At 37.9% G+C, this 15,442-nt stretch overlaps 1 protein-coding gene across 4 annotated transcripts; it reads right to left on the reverse strand.

The window, feature by feature from the left end:
- Positions 1 to 1,745: 1,745 nt before the first annotated feature.
- Positions 1,746 to 7,930, reverse strand: LOC107813635 (uncharacterized). Of its 4 annotated transcripts, none has more exons than XR_012704776.1 (10): positions 7,482 to 7,930; positions 6,466 to 6,753; positions 6,112 to 6,384; positions 5,906 to 5,967; positions 5,687 to 5,758; positions 5,468 to 5,570; positions 5,296 to 5,367; positions 5,080 to 5,190; positions 2,483 to 3,032; positions 1,746 to 2,012 (listed from the first exon to the last, which is right to left on the reverse strand). XR_012704776.1 is itself a non-coding variant. In XM_016638915.2 (9 exons), the coding sequence occupies exons 2-9, from the start codon at positions 6,718 to 6,720 to the stop codon at positions 2,553 to 2,555; spliced, it is 1,428 nt and encodes a 475-aa protein (XP_016494401.2). In that variant the 5' UTR covers positions 6,721 to 6,753; positions 7,482 to 7,930; the 3' UTR covers positions 2,082 to 2,552. The 4 variants fall into 4 exon arrangements, 2 of the variants coding, with proteins under 2 accessions (XP_016494401.2, XP_016494400.2); XR_001654397.2 differs by having other exon boundaries at positions 5,906 to 5,970; XM_016638915.2 differs by lacking the exon at positions 1,746 to 2,012 and having other exon boundaries at positions 2,082 to 3,032.
- Between the last annotated feature and the right edge of the window lie 7,512 nt (positions 7,931 to 15,442).

The following is a 15,442-nucleotide window of genomic DNA, read 5'->3' on the forward strand; positions in this document are numbered from 1 at the left end:
GACCCTCAACTCCCCACCTTGCTCTCGGGGTGACTCGAACTCACAACCTCTTAGTTGGAAGTGAAGGGTGCTTACCACGAGAGCAATCCACTCTTATCATTACGTATTAGTTAGTATTTTCTAATATTTGAATCCTGATTTCTAATATTTTCAATTATGTCAGTGACCGCTAGGCTTCACCGGCAAGTGCCTAATAATTTAACTTATTCTATTTTTTATTTATTTATAGGCCTGGTTATTCTGACACGCTCTTTATTTTGTTTATTCAAAGAGATTGACACTGTTTCTTTATTAGTCTGTTAAAAAAAAAATTGACATATTTCAATATTTCCTTAACATGAAGCATTTATACTCACACAAATGCTATGCCTTATTTAATATCACATATCTCAAAAGTCTTCCCTTCTTTATTTAAATTTAATTCAAATCAAACTAAGACAAATTTTTTTTTAAACAAGAGGGAGTACTAGTTTTCATATCATCATCTTAATTTTGTAAGAAAGCAATTGCCAAAAATATGACATTTTTTTACTTTCTTTTCCTCCTTTTAATGGCTCTTAAATAAAAAACTAGGATAGAAACTATTTTTCCATGTAGAGAACTTAGTTTTCTAAAGTTTCTTTTTATTTTCACCTGCATTTACCTTTTCCATGGAGTGAAGGTAGGAAAGTGGGGGGGGGGGGGGGGGGAATGCTTGAATTGCACACCTTGCACCCCTACTATAATAGCTCACATTCATCAAGCCAAACAAGACTACAACTATTATTTAGTTGCATGGAAATGCAAATGTGGAAATAACCTTTTCCATCCTTGAATTTATTGATTACTTCATCAATTTAACCTTTTATTGGATATTAGTTTTTTGTTTATTTTTACAAACCAATAAAAGTCCACGTGTGATGTAGTAATATGGTTGTTGGGATCGGATCTATGATTTAAATATGATGAGTTCAATCTTAAAAGAAAAATCATTTTCTCACATATATATTAATATTATGTATATTCCTATTAACATGAACTGTTTATACGTTGAATCTGCAGAATATTATGGTTAGGCGAGTGGGTACTTGCTTAGGTTATGACTTATGAGAACATCTTTTTCTAAACATAAGTTTCATAAATTTTAATTATTGAAAACCATTTCAAAAGTACATTAAAACTTGACTTATTGACTCAATTTTAGATTAGTATATCCCTTTCTTTGACAGGATTGCATCAAAACAATTGAGATGATTATACTGAACTACTGAATGTCGATAAGCATACAGCTCCAATTTCCGGCCATTTAGTAATAGCTCCAACAATAAGCAACTTGTTGTAGGCTGTAGGCTGGAGCTATTCAATAAAGTCCAATCATCTTTATCTATGTCAACCAATCCCATTAAACGATATTCTTTGGATAACATCCGCCATACAGATTAAAAGGGACAGCTTACCAATTCTCTAGGAGGAAGAGATCCACAATTGTGGTTCCTATGGAAAGAAATAATAATATGTTTCCTTTTAATAAAAATGGTGTCTAACTATTCTACTAAATAGTCGAGATATCCGGCTTGTGCATATCTCAACTATTCTACTAAATATCTGCTACCTCCCATCAACACAGGTAGTCGATAACTCTATCCACCAAGTTTAGCAAGGGCAGTTTATCAAAAGCGAAAAGCGTAAAAAAACTCTAAGGTACATCGGGGCTTTTAAGCGCAAAGCGGAAATAAAGCGTGGGCTTTAATGAAGAAAGACGCAAATGGAGAAAAAATACAAATATATGTGTAGTCCAAGACTAATAATTATAAGTACAAATAACAAATATATGGATAAAGAAATTGAATGTTTTGTTTTACAATAAAGTGAAATATCAATTGTTTAAGTTTGACTCTTCAAGATTACTTTAAGTAGCAAAGAAAAGTATGCCTTAGAACCTTGATGGCAAGGCTAAAGCGCCCACTAAGCGATGTAAAACGCTCAACATGTTTTGAGACTCGCTTTAAGGCCTAAGCGCGCCTTTAACAACACTGCAAGGGAGAAAAAAAAGGTAGATGTAGTAAAATTTCATAATACCTAAACAGAGCTAAAACATCATGTAAGGTATATGTAATTTATAAATACGCATCAATAAACAACAACAACCATTTGGCTCAAGAGAGCAGTTTCAACAGTCAATACATGACCAAACTGTGCCAAGGTTTATACAACTGAAAAGTACTTGGATAATCGACTACTAGAACAGACAAAATTCTTAAGGATTTCTGGCTACTCAACATTAGGTAACAGAAAAGCTTATCTGACGATAATTAGCTTAAAGTAATTGCTCAAACTGTAACCTTATAATGCTGCAAGCAACCTGCAATTCTAATGACCACAATCTTGAAAGAAGACAACACTAGAAACTCGACCTTGCTGCTGACTATAGACAAACTGGCGACGTTGCCTAGTAAAATATTCAGTGCATTCATTTCTCAGATAAACCAAATCTTATTCATACCTTTTGCAATACTTTAAGCAAAGAAGGAATGAAGATTGCTCCATCAATATATATACTCAACTTGTTGCTTTTAGTGCTCGACTGAAACGTGTTCCTCCATCTGATTAGGCTCTATTTGAGCTTCAACTACAGTCTCTGGCTGGCTTGATTCAACAGTTGATACAACCTCACACTCTTGAACATCTGTTTCGCGTTCAGTAGTTTGCTCGAGTTGGTTGTCTGGTTGAGAAGCAACTTCACTCATCTCTTTGGGTAAAGCATTCGGCAGAGATGCAGCTTCAGTTGATTTCTTGGATAAGCTAGATTTGCGAATAGAAGGCTTTCTTGTTTCATTGAATAAGTTGGTTTTCTCAGATGGCAGCTTTGGAAGTGACTTCCTTTGAGGCTTCTTAAAATTGAGCGGAGAATGCCCTTTGACGGGATCATTTTGAGATGCATTTTCGTCCAAGCTTAACCTACTTGGGCGCATGACACTCTCGTTGTTTCCTTCTTTGGTGGGAGAGCTCTTTCTCCTCCCAAGTTTGGGGGATTTAGCTCTTGTTGGTGGAATCTAACATCATAAGATAGTGACAGAAGGTGTTAGAGAAACATCAAGTGTACATATACAAAACTAGTTAGAAAAGAATAAAGCAAATATTAGGAAATTTCTTTAGCTGAAAGCATGACATGTCTTAGAGTTAATATTTCAAACAAAAGAGAAAAAAAAAGAATGACTGGAGTCTATCATCCTAGCATGACTAGCAAAAGTAAGGCAGCAAACTCGGGTTAAGCTAGATAAGCCTAGAAGACTTGATGGTACTTGAGATTATCACAGCAATGAGGCCCTAGCATTCACTCTGTTGTCCAAATCAACCTTGTGAATACCCACACGGCCACACTACATCTCCGTGATGTGCAAACTAAAATCCTGCTTGGGATATTGCATCTTTTAGTTTTGTCAACTCGGGTAATCTGATAGCTACACCGAATAACTTCTTTCTTTTCTATCAGAGGTAACAATGATCTTTTAGTATCTTCACAGTAAGATCCCTGGAGTTGAATCCTTATAAAAAAAGATGAGTTGGATTTTCTGATCTTTTATGAATATCCAGACTAATAGAGCTTCTAAAAAGCATAGTGACTAAGAAACAGATAAATGTCATTACAGCCAATTCTAACCGGAATAATATGTCATATAATTATCCTTCATTTAACTTGACGTACTGACATTTGTAAGGGTATTCATACGGTTTATCAAAATACACTTAGTATTGGCAAAAAAATACACTGACAACACAACTGGATACATAACCTTGTCATGAATCCTTCATTTATCTTGACGTACTGACATTTGTAAGGGTATTCATACGGTTTATCAAAATACACTTAGTATTGGCAAAAAACTGCACTGACAACACAACTGGATACATAACCCTAAACAAGTGCATGTAACAGAACTTGGTATATTTACATATGTATAGATATAAAATTTACATGCACACAACTAATAGGGTCAGATGCATATACTTGAGTTTCCCTTCAGTACAGATAAATTTTGCTTAACATCACAACAGAACAATGACAACAACTACTCAATTTCAAACAAGTTAGGTCAGCTAACATTGCAGAAATGCCACAAAACTTTTGCTTAACATTGCAGAAAGAGAAAATCTTTGACACCCAATAGAAGCATTTCTGTGGTACTATCTAGTTGCCCAACTCCATTTCTTTGCCAACTGAATAGTGTAGGGAGCTCCTAAATCTTCTTATACCACCAACTTAAGAAAGCTAGCTTTCACCATAGGCTTGCCTATTTGACTCTTCTTTGAAATTTCCTAATCTTAAGTTAAATAGATGGAGGCACTCCAACTTACGGTTGTTTTGGTGATTAAGAATGCGTGTAGTAGAGTTTATAGCACAAAAGGCGAGTGTTTTCCAAGAAAAATTAAGTAATTGGCCGCAAAAAGAAAATTTATCTAGTCTAAGATTTACTGAATCAGACGTAATGTCAACAACCACGGGTGTGCTCTTCACAGTTCACTAAATATCATGCATCAATAACCACTTCTTTTTTCTTGATCATACTAAGCACTTATGATATCAATAGAAATGGTGATGAAGTTCCAATGGCTCTATCCCAATAAAGTCAATCATCACATAAATGTATCAAGAGAAATGTGCCATTTGTGGTCTAAAAGTCAAGTAACTGAACTCTCAACTCCGCCAAGCTATATCCTTTGTGTAATTCATCAAATTTGAAAGAGCATGCAGTTTAAATGTCAAGTTGAAAATTTTCAAAAGATCAGCTAAAGGTGAACTTGAACCTAGCTCTTTTACTAAATTTTAGAGCTTCACAAGAAAAGCAGTGCTCCACATTACCTGATACCAAACATATTACTTTTTAAAATATGTGTATCATAACACATTTTCAGGATAAAGCAAATGAAATTTATCAAAATATTATTACACGAACCCAAATATCAACTATATGGAGCTCAAAGGGAACAGCAACAAAATCATTTTGAGCTAAAGAACCATTAGATATTCGACATACTATGTATAAAATCATTGAATAAGTATTTCTCGGCATCGTGACATACAACATAATACAAAATTACCTTCTTTAATTCCACCTTTGGAGGAGCAGGTTCTTGATAAAAGCTTGGCATGGGAGTTGCTTTAAATTTTAAGCTCTTCCTTAACATTTTGATCTCAGCTTCCTGAGTTTCCTGTTAGAGAAACGAAAGAAAATAAATGGAAAATGCTACAAGATAACCCTATAACAAGAAATGTTATACGCCTACAAGATTCAGAAGCAGAAAAAGTCACAACACCTTAGTCTTGGCTTGCAGATTACTCTTCTCAACTTCCTTTGCGTGAATTTTTTCTTCAAGCTTGGAGTAAAACTGTCCAAATGCCACAAATTAATTTTTCTTTAGTTGACTTCACGGTGAAAGACAATCAAGCATATATTATAAGCTTCAGCGACGCAAGCAGAGAGCTAACCTCTTTCCTTTTCTCAGCTCTTTCATCACACTTGAAATTGATATCGTAGGTTGGAAGACTACCTACTTTGCGAGTTTTGGCATCTGATGCACCAGTAGGACTACTATGAAGTAATTAAGGATAAACTGAAAGATTTTTCAATCCTTTGACGCTAATATAAAAAGAACTCCATAGCAAAGGAGTAAAGAGAAAGAAAAAGTATAAACTCATTTAGGATACGAAGATAATTCCGCACTTCCATCAGCTTTATTAGGGGGCACTTTCTTCAAAGGCTTCAGTTTTGTTGCTTCCCTGCAGTAACGAAATTATAGTTCACAACCTTACTGGGGAAAAAGTTATCCATAAATAAGCAACAAGCGTCTTTGGCATCTTTCAAAAATGTTTCGGCTCCATGCAACAAGTACGGAACTACAAGAGCAAATGAGCAATAGGACATACTTAAGGCCTTCAGAGTGGGCAGCACTTGGAGAAGCTGATGCTACTTCAGCATGGCCTGGTTGCTGCTAGAAGACAGCAAAAAAGGAATATGATATTGATAACAATAAACAGAAGCAGATGAAGCTGCAATATTGAAATTCAGATTGTGGTTACTCTGGACTGTATGTCTATAACTGTAGACCATAAATTAGACCTAAAACGTTTACCTTAGCACGATTAACATTTAGATGAGCCAATGTAGGTTTTGAATAGTACTCAGTAGTTTTCTTGTCACTGAATGATTTACTCTTTGCATCAGTGGAAGATGGCTGTTTCGGACGCGATTTGGAAGCAAGGGTACCATTTGATGCATCTTTTCCATCTTTACTTTTCTTGGCTGCGCCATTTTTAGGGCTTGAATTCTTAGTGTTCCTTGCCCTTCCTGGAGCCTTTCGCTCTTTACTGTTCTTCGCCTCATCAGATTCTTTTGCTTCATGTTCCTGTAAGTAAACAAGTGATTACCTAACTGTGGTGTCAAAATGTCCTGAGTAAGTTTAAAAAGAACGGAACAAACCCCTTACCTCGGAACTGACACCAGCATTGCTTTCTGCAGTTGTCATAGCTTCACGACTGACCTCTTGGACAGAAGAGTCAACTGTTTCACTATCATTCAATACCGCTGTACTCTGGAAACTCCTCTCTAGTTCTTCAGTACTGGAACTTGCATGAGGCATCCCGTTTGGGATGCCAGCAACAACTTCAGGAAGTTGGTGAACTCCATTTCCAAAGCCCAACCCGTTTCCAGAAACAGCTATGTTATTGACAACATCCATCATGCTCTATAATGTTTCAAATTTGCAACCACAATTCTACAAGTCAAAACCACAAACAGAAAATGCCTCGTGAATGGAGATTACACAAGCAGAAATCAAAGGTTTTTAAAGTATAATTAAACCCCCAATAGCAGGCTTTCAAGACATACAGTCTCATCTCCATAATACAACCAATCCCGCAGACAGCAAATTGTATATAAAAGATTACTAAAGCAATGCTACAACTACAAAAAAAATCAACTTTGAAAATTCAAGTCTCACAACCCTACAATCTCTCATATATTACAAAGAATACCTTGTGTTATTCCAACCACTTTGGTCTTCAGAGAGACTAACAACACACAAATAAAAAACTCAGGCTTTTCTTTTTACTGGCTCTCTCAGTAAGCAAGTCAAATACCATTTCTACTGAACTGAGAATTAAACAAGGTAAAAGCACCCTAAAAATCAAAACTATTCATCAACAATGAGTCAATCCCAAATTACAAAGAACTCAAAAACCAAATCCAAGTACAGTACCAGAAGACGACAAAATCAGCAGACCGACACACTACTCTACTAGATCTCAAAACCCAGTTAAAAAGATCCAATCTTTTTCTCATTTCAAGATTCAATGCTGCAAATCCAAACCCCAAAAACCCAGAACCCATTTTCAAAATGCTAATCCCCACAAGATGCTCATAATGTACCAACATATATAATCATATACTTAAATACAAAGCACAACAAATGCAGTTTGCTACTGAATGCTAGTATAAACTTACCTAAACAGCCATAAAAAGATCACAAGTCCATTAAATCCAAGGGATCTGAGAGAATCTTGGGAAAGAAAGTGAAACACTTGCAAAACAAACAAGAATCTGAAACTTGTCGTAACAATTTATGAAAATGTAACTGCTCTAAAAATGTTTTATTTTGTTTTTCTTGAATTTTGGAAGTGAAAAGTTGTGAACTTTGAAGAGGGGTTGCTCTATTTCTTCAGATTATGACTTCGTTTCAACTCAAAAATAGAGAGGGGGGACGGTTTTTGCTCGTGTGTGTGTGTGTGTGTGTGTTGGGAGATGGTTTTTCAATATATTTTAGTTTCTTCTATCTATGTGACAGAAGTATTAATATCTATATTCCAGGTCATTGTCTGATAAGAGAGAGAGAACACCTACTTTAAGGATAGGGAGATACAGTTTACATATGCGGTTACTGTAATCATAGGGACATCTCAATAAGTCTGCCTTACCTGGCTATATCAAAGGCTGACAATTAAAAAATTATTCTTTTTTTTAAAGTTTGATTTGCTTCTTTTTTCCTCGTCTTTTGATTCATTTTATATCCAGAAGGTAAACCAAAGTCACAATTTTAATTAAGACAGCTAGGCAAACTAAAGTTACAATTTGAACATGTAAAAATATAGGATAATACATACGGATTCTTTTAACTTAGTATCGGTTTTTCAACTACACGAGGACCCTTTTTATTATACATATGTATTCACGAATTTGATATAAATTTTTAAAATGATACACACGGAACACCTTCATTTCTTTCCGTTTTTTACGTACATCTATAGTAATAATTAAGCATGACTAACAACAACAATAACCCAGTAAAATTTCACTAATGGGGTCTGAGGAGGGTAGTGTGTACGTAGACCTTACCCCTACTCCGAAGGAGTAGAGATGTTGTTTCCGAAAGACCCTCAGTTCAAAAAAACAAAAAGACAAAAGGACAAAAGGAGACACTATTAGTATCACCACATCAATCATAGGAAAATAGGAATACCATGACATCCAGAAGAAGATGCAAAGCAAAAGCGATAGCTAGTAAATAGGTCCTGCACTGAAAAGCGAAATAGTAAGACACAACATTGCCACTAGCTATCTTATACAAAAACCATATATGGCTAGTCCCACAATGGTACGAAGTAAGGCAAGACTCAACTACTTCCTAACCTACAACCCTAATACTCGACCTCCACATCTTCATATCAAGTGTCATGTCCTCGGAAATCTGAAGCCTCGCCATATCCTACCTGATCACCTCTCCCCAATACTTCTTAGGCCGCCCTCTACCTCTTCTCGTGCCCTCCACAACCAGCCGCTCACACCTCCGTACCGGAGAATCTGGGCTTCTCCTCTGAACATGTCCGAACCATCTAAGCCTCGATTCTCGCATCTTCTCATCAATGTGAGCCACGTGCACCTTCTCCCGAATATCATCATTCCTAATATTATCTATCCTAGTGTGCCCGCACATCCACCTCAACATCCTCATTTCTGCTACTTTCATCTTCTGGATATGTGAGTTCTTAACGGGCCAACACTCAGCCCCATACATCATGGCCGGTCTAACCACCGCTTTATATAACTTACCTTTGAGTATCAGTGGCACTCTCTTGTCACACAGGACTCCAGATGCTAACCTCCACTTCATCCATCCTACCCAAATACGGTGTGTGACATCCTCGTCGATCTCCCCTCCCCCTAAATAACCGAACCAAGGTACTTGAAGTTGCCTCTACTCGGGACGACCTGTGATTTAAGCCTCACATCCACGCCTACTTCTCCCGGTTCAACGCTGAACTTATGCTCCAGGTATTCCGTCTTCGTCCTGCTCAACTTGAAACCCTTAGACTCAAGAGCATATCTCCAAACCTCTAGCCTCTCGTTAATAACGGCTCGCGACTCATCAATCAGAACTATATCATCGGCGAATAGCATGCACCATGGCACCTCCCCTTGAATATGGTGTGTTAACGCGTCCATCACTAGGGCGAATAAGAACGGAATGAGCACAGAACCTTAGTGTAACCCATTACAACCGAAAAATGCTTAGAGTCGCCTCATACTGTCCTAACCCGAGTCTTAGCCCCATCATACATGTTCTTAATCTCCATAATGTTAAGCATGACTAAGTATTGACTAATTATATTTCTACTTTGATATATCACCTAAATATGATTTAATAATGATTTCGTGTAAACATTGAATGTATATAAAATATTTTTCTTTTTCTTACACTACAATGTTGTGTTCTTGTCACAACGCAAAATTTTACCCGTCATGATGACGCCTATCTTAATACTAGGCAAGCCGACAACATTAATAACCCACAACTTCTTTTAAATACGAAAAACATAATAAGTAAGTTTAAGAGAAAATCCCACAAATACTGGATATAAATACACTCCCAAAAACCAGTGTCACTCAGTATATGAGCATCTATACATTACAAGTATGGGAAACTTGGTCTGTAATAATCGGAGACCAAATACAATAAACAAAAGGATAGGGAAGGAGAGACAAGGTCTGCGAAATATAGCAGTAACCTCTGAATCTCCAAAAAATCAACTGTGTAAAAGAATAAACACTCACTGTGTCCGGGATCACCTGGATCTGCACACGAAGTGCAGGGTATAGTATGAGTACAACCAACTCAGTAAGTAACAATAATAAATAAGGAACTGAAAGTAGTGACGAGCTTCTCAGCTAAGTCCAAATACAGTACTTTCCCACATAAAAGGGTAGGCATGCTCTCAAGTTCAACATTTAAAATTTCACAGTAATTTCATATCAAATTTGATTGAAACAGAAAATAATATTTTTTCAAAATTTCCAAAATAGTGATATATGATAGCTGAAATACAACAAATAATGAAATCAATGCATCATCTCAGAATAACAGTCACTCAATCCTCCCATTCACTCAAACCTCACAGTCACTCTTTCCTCACAGTCACTCAGCACTCGGCACTCGCACTCAGTAGGTACATGCGTTCACTGGGGGGTGTGTACAGACTCCGGAGGGGCTCCTTCAGCCCAAGCGCTATATCAAGTCAATCATGGCATAAATCAATGAAATATGCTGCGGCGTGCAGCCCGATCCCATAAATATACTCACAATTAGGCCCTCGGCCTCACTCAGTCATCAACCTCTCCAGTCTCTCGGGCTCTCAGAAATCATGATAATCAGCTCAAATATAATAATATGATGTATTAATAAATAGCAACAGAGACTGATATATGATATGAAGTGAATAAACATGACCGAGTATGAAATTACAATTTGAACATATAATTCAACCACAAAAATGACCCCGATGGGTACCAATACTAACAGCATATGTCTAAGCATGATTTTTAATACGAGTCTCGACTCAATTTTCTCTAACACATAGAGAATGTACTGGTATCAACAGATTATTTAACTACACAGTTTCATGGAATTTGACCAAGTCACAGTTCCTATGGTGCACGCCCACACGCCCATCACCTAGCATGTGCGTCACCTCAAAACCAATCACACAACACATAATCCGGGGTTTCTACCCTCAGGACCAAATTTAGAACTGTTACTTACCTTGAACATTGTAATTCTCACTCTGTTATGCCCTTGCCTTAAGAATTTCTCTCAGAAAGCCTCGTATCTAGTCACAATTAATTCATTTCAGTCAATACAATTTATTGGAATTAATTCCATAAGAAAATACTAATTTTCCAATAAAATTTGAAAATTAACTCAAAAATCGCCTGTGGGGCCCACATCTCAAAACCCGACAAAAGTTACAAAATCTGAAAACCCATTTAACCACGAGTCTAACCATACTAATTTTACTAAAATCCGACATCAACTCGCCCATCAAATCTTCAAATTAAACCACGTGGATTTTCTAAATTTTCCAACTTAATTCACCCATTAAATGTTAAAAACAATCATGGATTCGGGTAATTTAACCAATATTGAGTTAAGAATACTTACCCCGTTGTTTTTTCTAAAAATCTCCCAAAATTCGCCTCTATCCGAGCTCCAAATCGGTAAAAATGGAAAATGAGAATGAACAATGTTCGGTAAACATTCTGTCCAGGTTCGCATTTGCGGAAAAAACCTCGTATTTGCGAATGCACAGTACCTCCCATGAACAATGTTCGTAATTGCGACAAATTATTCGCAATTGCGAATGAACAATGTTTTCGCAATTTCGATAAATGGTTCGCAATTGCTAATGAACAGTACCTCACCAGAAACCAGCAAACTCAAACTTCTTTGAAATGATCCAAAATCACCCTGAAACTCATCCGTAACCTCCCGGACACAAACCATATATGAATTTCAATCATAAAACTTGCTACGGACCTGCTCGCGCACTTAAAATACTAAAAACATGTTGTCTTGACCCGATATTGACCATGGTCATACTCCCTAATTTCTTAACTTTACTAGTCTCTCAACCAATGATCCAAAAATACACCCAAGCCCCTCGGGACCCGTCAAATTATACCAACAAGTCCTAAAATATCATGCGAACTTAGTCGAAAATTCAAATCACGTCAAACAACGCTAGAAACACGAATCATATATCAATTCAAGCTTAAGGAAACTAAGAAATTCCAATTTCTACATTCAATGCTGAAACCTATCAAATCAAGTCCGATTGACCTCAAATTTCGCACACAAGTCATAAATGACATAACGAACCTATTCCAATTTCCAGAATCGGATTCCGACCCCAATATCAAAAAGTCAAGCCCCCGGTCAAACTTTCCAAAAATTCGACTTTCGTCATTTCAAGCCTAATTCCACTACGGACCTCCAAATAATTTTTCGGACACACTCCTAAGTCCAAAATCACCACACAGAGCTATTGAAATCATCAGAATTTGAATCCAAGGTCGTTTACATATAAGTCAATATCCGGTCAACTTTTTTATCTTAAGTTTTCAATTATAAGACTAAATGTCTCAATTCACTCCGAAATCCTTCCGGACCCGAACCAACTAACCCGGTAAGTCATAAAATAATTGTAAAGCATAACTTGAGTAGTAAATGGGGGAACGGGGTTATAATACTCAAAACGACCGACCGGATCGTTACATTCTCCCCCTCTTAAACAAACATTCGTCCTCGATTGAGTTTAGAATCATACATGGAGTCTCAAATAGGTATGGATATTTGCTCCGCATCTCCCGCTTAATATCCAGGTAGCTTCTCCGACTGGCTGGCCCTTCCACTGTACCTTCACTTATGCTATGTTTTTTGACCTCATCTTTCGAACCTGTCGGTGTAAAATAGCCACCGACTCCACATCATAAGTCAAATTACCGTCCAGTTATACTGTACTGAAATCCAAAATATGAGACAGATCCCCGACACACTTTCGGAGCATAGATACATGGAACAGTGGATGAACACCTGATAGACTAGGTGGCAAAGCAAGTTCATAAGCGACATCTCCAACCTTCTTAAGTATCTCAAAAGGCCCAATATACCGAGGGCTCAACTTGCCCTTCTTTCCAAACCTCAACACACCCTTCATGGGTGAAATCTTGAGTAGAACCTTTTACCCAACCATGTAAGCAACATCACGGATTTTCGGTCAGCATAACTCTTCTATCTATATTGCGTCATACGAAGCCGCTCATGAATCAATTTAACCGTCTCTAAAGCATCATGAACCAAGTCAGTACCCAATAGCCTAGCCTCACCTGGCTCAAACCAACCCACCGGAGACCGACACCATCTCCAATATAAATCCTCATACATAGCCATATGAATGCTCGATTGGTAGCTATTATTGTATGCAAACTCCGCGAGTGGCAGAAATTGATCCCAAGAACCCCCCAAAATTCAATAACACAAGCACTTGGCATATCCTCAAATATCTGAATAGTGTGCTCAGACTGTCCGTCCATCTGAGGGTGAAATGTTGTACTCAACTGAACCTGTGTGCCCAATTCTTACTGCACTGCTCTCCAAAACTGTGATGTAAACTGCGTGCCCCGATCTGAAATGATGGACACTGGCACACCGTGTAAGCGAATAATCTCGCGGATATAAATCTCAGCCAACCGCTCCGAAGAATAAGTAGTGACAACTGGAATAAAATGTGTGGACTTGGTCAACCGATCTACAATCACCCAAACAACATCAAACTTCCTCAAAATCCGTGGGAGCCCAACAACGAAGTCCATGGTAATACGCTCCCACTTCCACTCAAGAATTTCAAGTCTTTGAAGAAATCCGCCCAGTCTCTGATGCTCGTACTTCACCCGTTGACAATTTAAACACCGGGCTACAAACTCAACTATATCTTTATTCATTCGCCTCCACCAGTAGTGCTGCCTCAAATCCTGATACATCTTCGCGGCACCTGGATGAATGGAGTACCGCAAACTATGAGCCTGGAGAATCAACTCACGTAAACCATCTACATTAGGTACACATAGCCTGCCCTGCATCCGTAATACACCGTCATCTCTAATAGTGACTTCCTTGGCACCACTGTGCTGAACCGTGTCCTTAAAGACAAGCAGATGGGGATCATCATACCCGCGCTCTCTGATGCGATCATATAAAGAAGACCGATAAACCACATAAGCTAAAACTCGATTCAGCTCTGAAACATCCAATTTAACAAACTGATTAGCCAAGTCCTGAACATCCAAGGCTAAAGGCCTCTCTGCTATCGGTAAGTATTCTAAGCTGCCCAAACTCTCCGCCTTACGAATCAAGACATCGGCCACTATATTGGCCTTTCTGGGATGATAGAGAATGGTGATATCATAATTCTTAAGCAACTCTAACCACCTCTGCTACCGCAAATTAAGATCATTCTGTTTAAACAGATGTTGTAGATTCTGGTGATCGGTATACACCTCACAATGGACACCGTACAAGCAATGCCGCCAAATTTTCAAGGCATGAACAATAGCTGCTAACTCAAGGCCGTGGACTGGATAATTCTTCTCATGTACCTTTAACTGTCTGGACGCATAGGCAATCACCCTACCGTCTTGCATCAGCACTGCACCGAGACCAATACGCGATGTGTCATAATACACAGTATAAGACTCTGAATCTGTAGGCAACACCAATACTAGGGTTGTAGTGAAAGATGTCTTGAGCTTCCAAAAGCTCTCTTCAACTCATTCGACCACCTAAACGGAGCACCTTTCTGGGTCAATTTGGTCAAAGGCGATGCAATAGATGAGAAATCCTCCACAAAGCGACGATAATAATCGGCCAAGCCGAGAAAACTCTGAATCTCAGTAGTTGAAGATGGCCTGAGCCAACTATAAACTACCTCTATTTTCTTCGGATCCACCTTAATTCCTTCACTGGACACTATATGTCTGAAGAATGCCATCGAACTAAGCCAGAACTCACACTTAGAGAATTTGGCATAAAGCCTCTCATCTCTCAGTCTCTGTAATACTATACCCGAGTGTTGTGCATGCTCCTCCTGGCTACGTGAGTACACCAGGATATCATTAATAAATACTACGATAAATAAATCAAGATATGACTGAAATACACTATTCATCAAGTGCATAAATGTTGTTGGGGCATTGGTTAGCCCAAAATACATCACAAGAAATTCATAGTGGTCATAACGAGTCCTGAACACCGTCTTTAGAATATCCAAATCCCGAATTTTCAACTGGTGATACTCAGATCTCAAATCAATTTTGGAGAACACCCTCGCTCCCTGAAGCTGGTCAAATAAGTCATCAATACACGACAAAGGATATTTATTCTTGATTGTAACTTTGTTCAGTTGCCTGTAATCGATGCACATCCGCATAGTACCATCTTTCTTTTTCACAAACAGAAATGGTGCACCCCAAGGCAACACACTAGGCCTAATAAACCCCTTATCAAGAAGTTCCTGAAGTTGCTCTTTCAATTCTTTTAACTCAGCTGGTGCCATACGATACAGAGGAATATAAATGGG

Source organism: Nicotiana tabacum, chromosome 22 (assembly GCF_000715075.1).
Source record: "Nicotiana tabacum cultivar K326 chromosome 22, ASM71507v2, whole genome shotgun sequence".
NCBI classification, from domain to species: Eukaryota; Viridiplantae; Streptophyta; class Magnoliopsida; order Solanales; family Solanaceae; genus Nicotiana; species Nicotiana tabacum.